Source organism: Orycteropus afer, unplaced genomic scaffold (assembly GCF_000298275.1).
Source record: "Orycteropus afer afer isolate SDZICR_OR568_19922 unplaced genomic scaffold, OryAfe1.0 scaffold00017, whole genome shotgun sequence".
NCBI classification, from domain to species: domain Eukaryota; kingdom Metazoa; phylum Chordata; class Mammalia; order Tubulidentata; family Orycteropodidae; genus Orycteropus; species Orycteropus afer.
This window is the reverse complement of record NW_006921604.1, coordinates 10,352,065-10,365,286: the sequence shown is the minus strand read 5'-3', so window position 1 is coordinate 10,365,286 and position 13,222 is coordinate 10,352,065. Positions and strand designations below refer to the sequence as shown.

Here is a 13,222-nt window from a genome sequence, read left to right as displayed (position 1 = left end):
AAGTCACCACAGTAGGACAAACCGACAGACAAGTTTGTCTCCCTTAGCTGTTGGGAACCCTTCTAACCACCCTTACCTGGATCCCTGCAGCTAACTCCTCAATCTGTTCCTATCCCCTTTGCCTTTTCTGTCCTCTCCCTGCTTCCTCGCTGCCTGTTCTTAGGTCCCTGGAATCCAAATGAGAATGCTATCACTTTAAAATCCAAAATGCTTGCCATTTATAAACATTAAAAATGTCTGCGCCCTCATCACTTTAAATATCCAAAATGGCTGCCACATGTAAACAATCACAATGGCTGCACACTTGAATAGAGAGTAGCTAAAATGAATGGAGGCAGTGATGAAGTAAAAGAGCTGAACAGATTCCAAAGGGCAGCTTGAGAAAACAAAGTATTGTAGTAAAATATGCAAAGACCTGGAGTTAGAAAGTCAAAAGGGAAGAATATGTTCATCGTTTCTTAAGCTGAAAGAACTGAAGAAAAATTCAAGCCTCGAATGACTATTGAAGGATTCTGTGCACCTAGTATTGAACACCACAGGAAGCATCAAAAGAAGATAGAAGGAATACACAGAGTCACTGTATGAAAAAAAATTTATTCAGCCATTTCAGGAGAGAGCATATGATCAATAATTGGTATTGAAGGAAGAACTCTAAGCTGTACTGACGGCATTATGAACAACAAGGCTCCAGGAATTGGCAGAATACCAGCTGAGATGTTTCAACATATGGATGTAATGCTGGAAGCGTTCACTTGTCTATGCCAGGAAATTTAGAGGACAGCTACCTGGCCAACTGACTGGAAGAGATCCATATTTGGACCCATCCAAAGAAAGGTGATACAACAGATTGCAGAAATTATAGAACAATATCATTAATATCACACATAAGTAAAATTTTGCTGAAGATAATTCAAAAACAGTTGTAGCAGTACATAGACAGGGAACTGTTAGAAATGCAAGCTGAATTAAGAAGAGGACATGGAACAAAACATCACTGCTGATGTTAGATGGATCTTAGCTGAAAGCAGAGAATACTAGAAAGATGTTTACCTGTGTTTTATTGACTACACAAAGGCATTTGACTATGTGGATCATAACATTGCAAAAACAGGAAATCCAGAGCACTTAATTGGGCTCATGCAGAACCTGTAATGGAGACCAGAACGCAGTTGTTTGAACAGAACAGGGGTATACTGCATGGCAAAAGTGTGCATCAGGGTTGTATCCTTCCACCATACTTATTCAACCTGTATCCTGAGCAAATAAGGCAAAAACCTGAGCTGTAAGAAGAAGAATGTGGCATCAGGATAGAAGCAAGACTCATTAACAACCTGTGATATGCAGATGACATACTTTGTATACTGAAACCTAAGAGGACTGGATGCACTTACTGATCAAGATCAAAGAGTACGGTCTTCACTACAGACTGCACCTCAACATAAAGAAAACAGAAATCTTCACTACTGGACTAATATGCAACATCACGATAAATAGAGAAAAGATTGACGTTGTCAGGGATTTCATTTTACTTGGATCCACAATCAATGTCCATGGAAGCAGCAGTTAAGAAATCAAATTAACATTTTGCCAAAGATATTCAGGCAGCCAAAAAATACATGAAGTAATGCTCGTGATCATTAGCCATTACAGAGATGCAGATCAAAACAGTAAGATATCATCTCACCCCAGCACTAACAGTAAAATTTAAAAACCAGAAAAGAATAAATACTGGTGAGGGTGTGGAGAGACTGGACACTTCATACACTGCTGGTGGGAAAGTAAAATGCTGCAACCACTGTGGAAAATGGTATGGCACTTCCTTAAAAAGCTGGAAACAGAAATACCATATGATCCAGCAGTTCCACTACTAGGTATATACCCTAGAAAAATAAGAGCCTTGACACAAAGAGATACATGCACACCCATGTTCATCACAGCAGCATTCACAATAGCAAAAAGATGGAAACAGCCTAAATGCTCATCAGTGGATGAATGGATAAACAAACTATGGTGCATACACACAATGAAATACTATGCAACATTAAAGAGCAATGATGTTTCTGCAAAACACCTCATAATAGGGGTGAACCTAGAGGACATTAAGCTGAGTGAAATTTGTCAATCACAAAAGGACACGTATAAGACCACAGCTGTCAAAAGTAAAGAAAAGGCTTTCACACACACAAAAAAAATAAATATTCTTTGATGGTTATCAGGGTTGAGAGGAGAAGGGAGGGTAAACCGCTAACTACAGGGTAGACACATAGTACCTTGGGTAAGAGGAAGGAAATATACAATAAGGAAGAGGTCAGCACAAAATGAACAAGGAAAGGAAGGTACAGGAGTTAAAGGCAACAGAGGTAAATACTAATTTATACACAGCTTGCAATAACAGTAATAATAATCAATAATCTAAGACTGGATACATAGATAAATACACAAGCTGAACAGATGTGGGAAGGAGAATGGGATTATACCCACAAATATATATAGGTTTGACAGGACATTTCTACATATGTATTTCCATATGCTGCAAATAGATCTATGAATATAGCAGAGGGTACAAGAGGCAAAATTAAGAAAACTTCTTTTCTATAACCAAAAATCCTAAGGGAGTGCTTTTCTGAGCTTGGGAACTCAAGACCATAGTCTGGGGAACATTGAGGTCAGTTGGCATAACATAGTCCACAAAGACAATGTCCTGTATTCTACTTGGTGAGTAGCAATGGGGGCCCTAAAAGCTTGCAAGCAACCATCTAGAGTGCAACTATTTGTCTCTCCCCATCTAGAACAAAGAAGAGTGCAGAAAATAAGACACAGAAACAAGTAGTCCAAAGGACTACTGAACCACATGAACCTCGGCCTCCAGGACCTAAGACCAGAGGAACTAGATGGTGGCCAACTACCACTACCAACTGTTCTGAAAAGGATCACATTAGAAGGTCTTGGATAGAGAGGGAGAAAAATGTGGAACAAAACTCAAAATTATTAAAAGAAAAAAAAAAAAAGACCAGGCTTATTGGTCAGATAGAGACTAATGGAACCCCCCAAGACTATATAGCCTTTGATAATGCTTGGGACCTAGAACTGAGTTCACTCCCGTAGCCAAATTTTCAGTCAAACGATAGACAGGTCTACAAGGTGAACAAGAACTTTGGGAAGGTAGACGCTCTTTAGAACAATCAAGTATTTGAGATCAAAAGGCAGCATTTGCCCAAGGACAAAGTTCAGAAGGCAGGAAGTGGTAGGAGAGGAGGAGGAAGGGAAAGGAGAAACACAGAGAGGAAGTGGGAGGATTGGTATTAAACTGAGGGGATTGCAATCAATGACATAAAATAAAATGTGTGTGAATTGTTGAAGGGAAAGCTGATTTGCTCTGTAAACTTTCACCTGCATCACCAGAAACAGTTTAAAAAAAAAAAAAAAAAAGAAATGGCATATTGTATTCAGCAAATTTGCTGCAAAAGACCTTTAAGCATTAAAAATGTGAAGATGTTACTTTGAGAATTAAGGTGCACCTGACCTATAGCCATGGTATATTCAGTTGCCTCATGTCAATGTGCAGGCTCAACAGTGAATAAGGAAGACTGAAAAAGAATTGATACATTTGAATGGTGGTACTGACCAACAATACTGAATATACTATAAACTGCCAGAACAAACAAATATGTCTTAGAAATACAGCCAGAATGTTCCTTAGAAGCAAGGACAGTGAGACTCAGTTTCACATACTTTGGACATGTTATCAGGAGGGACCAGTCCCTGGAGAAGGACATCATGCTTGGTAAAGCAGAGGGTCAGCAAAAGAGAGGAAAACCCTCAATGAGACAGATTGACACAGTGGCTGCAACAATGGGCTCAAGCACAGCGATGATTGTGAGGATGGCGCTTCTATCATACACAGGGTTGCTCTCAGTTGGAACCAACTCAATGGCACCTAACAACAACAGTAGCAAATTTCATATCTAATTGTTGTTGTTAGTTGCCATCAGGGTAATTCCAACTCATGGCAACCCCACGTGTACAGAGTAGAACTGCTCTCTGTAAGTTTCGAGGGCTAACCTTTCAGAAGCAAATCAGCAGGTCTGTTTTTCAGAGGCACTTCTGGGTGGGTTTAAACCACCAACCTTTTGGCTAGTAGTCACACACTGAACCATTTATGCCACCCACGTGGCATAGTTTATAGTAGAAGTGTTATTTTAAATGGTAAGAAAGGCTTGTCACATTCAGAGGCACTAGGACAATGAAAAAAAAAAAAATCCATTGCCATCAAATCGATTCCAACTCATGGTGACCCCACATATTTCACATTAGAACTGTGCTCCATAGTGTTTCATTGGCTTTAAATCATAAAAGTAGATCACCAGCCTTTTTTCTGCAATACTCCTGGGTGGATTTGAACTGTCAGCTTCCAGTTAGTAGCCAAGCACAAACCATTTGCTCCACCCAGGGGGCCTATTGTTGTTATTGTTATGTGCTGTTGAGTCAGCCTGACTCACAGCGACCCCTTCTTGAGATTCCAAGGCAGTATCACTACAGAAGTAGGATTGCCCAACCTTCCTTCTGAGGAGTGGCTGGTGGGTTTGAACCACCAGCCTTCTGGTTAGCAGTCAAGTGCCTTAGGCACTATACTACCAGAGCTCCTAATGTGCAAAGAAATTGTTGTTGTTGTTGTTGTTGTTATGTGCCATCGAGTGGGACTCAACTCAGCGACCCCTTCTCGGGTTTCGGGTGGTATCTCTACAGAAGTAGATTGCCCAACCTTCCTTCTGAGGAGTGGCTGGTGGGTTTGAACCACCAGCCTTCTGGGTAGCAGTCAAGTGCTTTAGGCACTATGCTACCAGAGCTCACAAGGATAGAATTGCAGACCATGCCAGCTTTCACCTATTTCAGGGAATGAAATCATTTTCACTTAGAAAATTTTTAAAAAGAAAAACCTCCTCTGAGGTATGGTTATGTAGTGGGCCCTGAAAGAAAACTTCATCTGGTATTTCTGAGCCTTTTTGCTATTTTTCTTTAGAAATAATACACTTTTAGCATCTCTACCGTCACCACTTTGTTAGGTACACACTCATCATTTTAAATCCTTTAATCTTCAACCTCCAGTTCTTAGAGATTATCCCTTATAACTTAAGCTATGTTGGGAATCTCTTGGGCTGTGTCCAGCATACTGCCTCTTTCCTATCTGTGTATGTGGAGTGACCAAGTGCTAAGCCAAGGGTAACTTTCATGGCCCATCAGCCATTGTATAAGTGAAGGTTCTGCAGAGAAAAAGAACTAACAGGACACACACAGAGATTAGAGAGAGGAATTTGAAGGAATCGACTCATGCAAATGTGGGAGCTGGCAAGTCCAAAATCTGTAAACCAGAAACTCTGGCAAGATAGCTGTATTTCATTCTCTGTGTGTGTGTGTGTGTGTGTGTGTAACAGTGTTTACCTTTGTTGTCTATTACTCTTCTTTTTCCTTAGTGATATTGTGCTCATCACCCACTATTTATATAGTGCTTTTCCCCTCCCCCAAATTAATGTGTCTCTTGTCTAGTGAGTAATTTTCCCTCCCTTCCCATCCCCCATCGCTCTAACAGACGTGAGGCAAAATTCCTTCTCCTCTCAGAAATCTTAGTTTTTGCTTTAACTGATTGAATCAGGGCCACTCATATTATGGAGCATAATCTCTTTTACTTAGAGTCAACTGATAATAAATATTGATCACATCAACAAAATAAATGCCATCATAGTAACTAACTAGTCTTTGACCAAACAGCTGGGCACCATAGCTTAGTCAAGTTGACATATGTAATTCACCATCACAGCCATTGTGTATAATAATTATAAGAACTGGCACTAAGAAATAGAGTGGCACACAAAATAAAAGACATTGTAATATCAGTGCCCTTCTTCAAAACCATAAATATGAGACAAAATGGTCAGTAATTTCTTAAATGCAAAGATGAGGAGATAAGGGGACAAGGAAACCAGAGTACTAGAAAGGGAATAGACAGTACAATTAAAGAGAATGCTGACGCACAGTGTTGAGTGTAACTAATGTCACTGTACAATTTGTGTGGAAATTGTCAGATGAGAACCTAGTTTGCTGTGTAGACTTTCATTAAAAACTCAATTAAATATTATTAGATAAAAAGAACAACATGGCACTGAGCCTTTCTCTGTACTTTGGGCCCCAATGGTCAAGGTCAAAAGTTTTCAGAAATTCAGAAACTAAGAGCAAATACTAAAAAGAGTTATTTATAGTGAAGAAAAGTGCTTGAATAAAGAAAGTAGGTGAATTCTTGTGAGCCTTGACAAGGGATTGCAACAGAATTTTCTTCTTTCACCTTCCATCTTTTTTTTAATCATTATTGTGGAAAATATACACAGCAAAGCATACACCAATTCAACAATTTCTATGTGTCCAATTCAGTGACGTTGATTACATTCTTCAAGTTGTCCAACATTCTCACCCTTCTTTTCCAAATCTTTTCTCCCCCATTAACATAAGCGCATTGCTCCCAAACTGCCTGTGTAATCTTCTAAGTTGCTACTGTCCATTTATCCCACATAGACAGTTCTTTAAAAGAACACAGTGCTCAAAGCAGACATTCTTTACTAATCTGTTTGGTTTAAAGAACACTTTAGGGGATATTTTTGGTTTAAGGTTTAAAGATTATCTCAGGGCAATAATTTTGGGGGTTCGTCCGGCCTCAGTGGCATCAGAAAGTCTAAATTCCATGAGAATTTGAAATGCACAACAGAAGTGTTAAACGATCTGAGAATTGCTTAAAGTTCATATGCAGTCCACGAACATGTTCAGCATGGGTAGAAAACACAACCTAAATAAAATAATCGGGGCTTCTCCTCCAAGGAGTTGTCAGTTCCCCTTAAGCAAAGGCTATTTCAATGCTGCCGAAAGTTCAAAGACTGAAATTTTCAGGTGAAATTTTCAGTTTGGTTATTAAGAATGAGTGTTATCAGAGAATTTTCTGTGAAACAAGGGCTTTGTTTGCATACATGTTTCTTCATAGTCATGAAGCTTATTGGCAAGGGAAGAGGCCTGAAGACTTCTTTCTCCCTTCATTACCCTTTTCTGGGCTGTTTCCAGAACCCCAAAACCTCTCTCCCTCTCTTCTTCTTCTTCTTGTTATGTGCGGTCAAGTTGGACCCGACTCATAGCGAGCCCTCCTTGGGTTTCCGAGGCAGTATCACTACAGAGGTAGATTGCCCAGCTTTCCTTCCGAGGAGTGGCTGATGGGTTTGAACCGCCAGCCTTCTGGTTAGCAGTCAAGTGCCTTAGGCACTACACTGCCACAGCTCCTACTTCTTAGTGTTCTTATATGCAGCCATCCATTGTATAGGTCACATTCTTAGAACCAAATTATGAAGAAGTGGGAGCAAAGTTTATCAGTGTGGTGTTGCCAGAATGAGAAGACTGTTAATAACATTCCACCCAGAAAGGAAAGAATGGCTCACCTCTTGGGATGACTTTCTGGTTTTAGTTCTCTCAGAGAAAAGTGTTCCATTCCCTGAAATAGGTAAAAGTTGACATGGTTTGCAGTTCTATCCTTACACGTACACATTGCAGTTGCCAAAGTGCCTGAGTTCTGACAGTTTCTTAACCATTTTGAATAACACCTCCATTAAAAACCAAAAAAAATCACTCACCACTTCATAATGTGCTTTTTAACCAAAAGAAATGTTTTGTCTGTGGAGAACCAAGCTGAAGCTTCTTTTTGTGAAAAAACAGTCTTTGTGATGCTGATGTGAATTTTCCCTTCCAGGGGGAAGTGAATTTTCCCTTCCTGGAAGGGAAAATTCACATCAGCATCACAAAGACTTTTTTTATTGGGTTTTTGGTGGTGGTTGGTGGTTTTGTTTTTTTTTTTTTTTCTGTAACTGTCCTTTCCACTTCTATGAAAGCATTATTGGGTTCTCAGAGAGAATTCTAGCAGCTTCTGTTGGGAAAGGCAAAACTTTAAATACCGGAAAACACCTGGCTCATGTGACATAACCTCCTAACTCAGATTATATGTTTTTGATGATCTTACCTATTAAAGTAATAGATTTAAATCATTTTTTTCAAAATATTCAAGAGCAACTTCAAGAAAAACACTTTGAAACGTCCTAAGTTAAAACAATAGAATGTGGTCTCATTTAATTCCCAGACATTAAATATATGTCATAGATTTATGCAAATATACCCTACATTAAATACATAAGGTTGATGGAGAGAGGGTTCCTACTCTTTTTTTCCTTTCAGAAAAATAAGCCTCGTTTAAGATTAAGAAATTAAGCTAGTTTGGGATTGTGATTGAATTTGCTGTATAAAAACCAAGAGTGTAGCCTGCTGTGGGACCCTTAGTTCTGGAGAAGCAGCAAATAATTTAATCATAGTAACTTCCCTGATCCGATTTCTTTGAATCCACATTTATTTGCAATGTCTGCAATATGTTAAGGGAGCTCTGGTGGCGTAGTGCCTGAGGCACTTGACTGCTAACCAGAAGGCTGGAGGTTCAAACCCACCAGCTACTCCTTGGAAGGAAGGTTGGGCAATCTACTTCCGTAGGAATGCTGCCTCGAAAACCCAAGGAGGGGTCTCTATGAGTGGGATCCAACCCGACAGCAGTGACTTTGGTTTGGTTTGTAATATGTTATTATCGGCCATTTAGCCTTAAGCAGATGGTACTCACTGGCAATGTTTTCATTTTCCTGCAGAACTCATCTAAAGCTGCCCAAGCCCCATCTCCGTGGGGGGCCAGTGGAAAGTAAGTTCCCTTTTCCAAAGTAAATGCAGTAAGAGGGACCCTGCATGATGCTGGGTGATGTGATGCTTTGCTTCAGTGCCAAGGGGCTTCCCCACCTTGCCTGGTGCCAACCTCTCCACTCTTATTTTTCTACGCTCCCCCCTTCCAGGAGCACTGGAACCCCATCCCCCATGTCTCCCAACCCCTCTCCCACCAGCTCCGTGGGATCTCAGGGGAGCCTTTCCAACACCAGCACCCTGTCCCCATCGACCATCGTCAGCATCCCACAGCGCATCCATCAGATGGCAGCCAATCACGTCAGCATCACCAACAGCATCCTTCACAGCTATGACTACTGGGAGATGGCCGACAACCTGGCCAAGGAAAACAGAGGTGTGTGCATCACTGGGGAGCAGTATGCATGGTTAGACCACAACTCAGGGAGAAAACTTGACCTTTGGGCACTATCAGGCCATTATTTTATCTATGGACAAATAGTACTAGTGGTCACCTCCTGTATGAAACCTTTCCTGGTCTCTCCCTCTTACTCACAACCTCCTATGCTTTTACCCACTGCAATCCTTACTATAGCATACATGGTAGTCAATTTGGCTGGGCCTGGTTGAGTGGCTGGGCAGCTGGTGGTAGTTATTCCCCATGATGAGACTGGCAATCAACTCCATGGTGGGATCTACCACAAGCAGCTGAGTAGCTGCTTTAGGGATATGGTTTGCTTCCGTATATAAGCAGCAGCTTTGGGAACGATCTCTAGTTTATGGCATGCTTGAACGCTGCTTGTAGCCATGTCTTCAGCAGCCTGCCATGCTCTGCCAATCTTGGGACTTACAATGGACTAGAATTAATGGCCTGCCATGTGGTGTGGTAACATCAGGACTGTGCCTTTTACTTGTCAACCTTGGCTTGTCAGCCTCAGCAGCCAGTAGCTGCCTGAGTGAAGATGCCTCTAGCTTCAGTGGGCCAGGAGCAAGAGGCAGAGCTGAAGCCCAAAGTTGAGAGCCCTTCACCCAGCCCCTAGAGCCTGGCACTTTGAATTCGGACTTAACACCACTGAACTGTAAGAAAGTAAACTCCTGTTTTTTCAAGACTTCCCATTTGTGGTATATTCTTGTTAGAGAGGCACCAGCTAACCAGAACAATGTATAATGTGAGATAGATGGCACAGATGTAGATAGATGCCCCTGCACCATAGGTGCAGATAGTTTGTGCTTGGCTACTAACCAAAAGATTGACAGCCAGGCACAATGCACAAAAAAAGACCTGGCAATCTACTTCCATAAGATTGCAGCCAGTGAAAACTCTGTGGAGTGCCCTTCTACTCTGACTCATACAGGATCACCATGAGTTAGAACTGACTTGATGGCAATAGGTTTTTTATAGTGCCTAAGACACTTGACTGCTAACTAGAAGGCTGGCAGTTCAAACCCACCAGCCACTCCTCGGAAGGAAGACTGGGCAATCTACTTCCGCAGAGATACCACCTTGGAAACCCAAGGAGGGGTCGCTATGAGTCATCTGACTCAAGGCAGTGAGTTAACTAAATAGATAAAGATATACACACATATTTTTTTCCCTTTAGACAGGGAACTCTTTGAAAGTAGGGATACTATTTTATTTAATGTTGTCCTAAGACCTAATACAGTGCCTAGAATACAGCTGTGCTCTGAAACACTGAATGAATGAAAGAATGTTACTATTTAAGTGCTACCTTCTTACAACTGAAAAGACAAAAGTTTTACATCTAGCCCTTAGCTTTATGTCTTTTTTAATAATGGCTGTTTTTACTGATTATAAAAGTAGTAGGTGCTTATTGTGGCTAAATATGTAGAGTCCAGAAAAATGTAAAGGAAAAAAATTTAAATCATCTTATCAACAAGATATAACTATTGTTGACTTTCTGCTGAAGCTTCCTCTAGTCTTTATTGTCTGAATATATTGTTGTTGTTGTTGTTATGTGCCGTTGAGTCACACCTGACTCATAGCGACCCCTCCTTGGGTTTCCAAGGCGGTATCACTACAGAAGTAGATTGCCCCATCTTCCTTCCGAGTAGTGGCTGGTGGGTTTGAACCACCAGCCTTCTGGTTAGCAGTGAAGTGCCTTAGCCACTATGCTACCAGAGCTCAATATATTAGTTTTACCAAATTAAGATCATATCGCATATACAGTTTTATATCCTGACTTTTCATTTAATATCATTTCAGGCATTTTCTCATGTCACTAACTAGTTCACAAACACCCTTTATGATGTTATTCTGTTATGTTGTTGTTGTTGTTACGTGCCATCAAGTCGGACCCAACTCATAGTGACCCCTCCTGGGTTTATCAGCAGAATAAACCTAAGTTTATACTATGCAGTATCACTACGGAAATAGATTGCCCACCTGCCTTCTGATGAGCAGTCAAGTGCCTTAGGCATTACGCTACCAGAGCTCCTTATTCTGTTATACTATTCTATAATACTCTCCCCTAAGTGGTTATATGATTATTATATCATCATAAAATATCATGAGTTCTTGAACCATTCCCATATTTTTGAATATTTAAGTTACTTCCAGGTTTTTTTCCTACTATTACAAATAACGTTGCAATAATTATCCTTATATAAATCACTATTCACATTTCTGATTCTTTTCTTAGAAGGATGTTGCAGAGGTAGAATTTTGGGGTTAAAGGACGTAGAATCCTTTAAGGCTCTTGATACATAATTGTTACGTTTTCTCCAGAAAGATTATACCAATTTACTACTTTCCCTCCAGTAACAAGTGAGCTTACTTTCTGGCCATTACAAACAAATTATGTTCCCTTCATAGCATAAACCTCTAAGGATATGACCACAGTGAGATGAGGAATTAAGGCTCCAATAGGCAGATGAATCCTGGGTACATGGAGTTGTTAATAACAGCAGATAGTACATAATGTACAGCAGAGAGGTGGTGCACACTTTGAGTGTAATGGAAATTCCAAGGAAATCAGATGCCAGGGGACTGCGGCCATTAAGTGAAGTTTGATAGAAGAGCTGGCACTGAATGAGGCTTTGAACAGTAAACAGCAAGTGAATGGCTAAGATGAATAGAGTGGTGTCACAGGTAGACAAAACAGAAGGAACAAATGCCTAAAAATATGCAGGCCAGTTTGGGAGACACTAAACAGGTCAGGCTCCAGACTGCCAGAGGGCTCAATGCCACATGTCCAGGGCAGAATCACCATTGCTTTCCCCAGACCTGTTCCTCCTGCCTTGTTCTGCTCCTGGATTCCTGCCATGGTCCCTGGAACTTGGAGTCTTCCCTGACTCTTCCCCTCCCTTCCCAACAAGACTTCATTTGACATGTAGTATGAGCCCTTTTGAAAAACGTCTCCCAGACGCGCACTCTCAAGGAGTACTATTCAGTGAAACACCTGGCACAGCACAGCAACCACACTGCTACAGTTGAGAATATGTCCCAAACAGGGATCTTTGAGAGAGCCTCATGCCTTATTCATCTTTGTATCCTGCCCTACCACTACTCCTCTGAGCCTATCACAGTGTCTTGCCATATTGAAAATGATTATTGAAAGGTAAACATACCCACCAGGAAACCCAGGGAGTGCCCAGAGACAGGGAGGTGACATCAGTGGAGATATTTCAAGATCCATATCTAATTTGCCCTGGGAAAATGAGACCCCCCCACTTGGACTCATCCCAGGGGCTCCACTGTGGCTGCTCTTGAATACAGTTTACAAAATGACAGACTCACATTCACATTCAGGGTGGGAAGTACCACTGCCTTGGGACAATGGAGTCTGAGGGAACCCATTTGCTTTTTTGTTTGGTTAAGTAAATGCTACTTCTTAAAACTGGACATGGCCAATCTAGTGATTTATTTGGATGTAGGATGAGTTCCTACCTTTGGGTTTTATTTTTGCAATCTGATACTGAAGTCATATGGTGGGACAGAGAAGACATAATTCAATGAAAGCCATAAGTGGAATTTAGTCTCAAGTCTCTCAAGGTAGCATAATTAGCATACAGATCACTTGACTACCTCTCTCCGTCCTCTAGAATTCTTCAACGACCTGGATCTGCTGATGGGGCCTGTCACCCTTCACAGCAGCATGGAGCACCTGGTCCAGTACTCCCAGCAGGGCCTACACTGGCTGCGGAACAGCACTCACCTGTCGTAGGGACCTCACCCTTGAGCCAGATTGCGCTCTCTCATCTCTACGGACAGCTCAATGTTCCTGGACACTGTGCTACTGAAATTCTCAGCCACAGCATTTGTCAAATGATGGTGAACATTTCCTCAGCATTGAACAATGGTCTTTCCCCAGGGCATGTGTGTTTGTATGTGTGGGTGTGTAAGAAGCTGCCTGTGTATGTATGTTCAAAATACAAAGCTCTTCTTTGTCTGGCTTCCATGACCCTAAACTAGACAAAGTGATCACAGGTTTCTGATTAGAAGAAATACACACACACACACACACAC

General features: G+C 41.2%; 1 protein-coding gene across 1 annotated transcript in view; it reads left to right on the top strand.

Annotated features, from left to right (window-relative positions):
* Positions 1-12,920, top strand: part of AFF3 (AF4/FMR2 family member 3) — a 684,153-nt gene extending 671,233 nt beyond the window's left edge. The window contains exons 20-22 of the mRNA XM_007959474.2: positions 8,712-8,761; positions 8,910-9,133; positions 12,799-12,920. Coding sequence (XP_007957665.2) covers positions 8,712-8,761; positions 8,910-9,133; positions 12,799-12,920 — 396 coding nt within the window. The remainder of the gene's footprint in view (positions 1-8,711; positions 8,762-8,909; positions 9,134-12,798) is intronic.
* Positions 12,921-13,222: the final 302 nt, after the last annotated feature.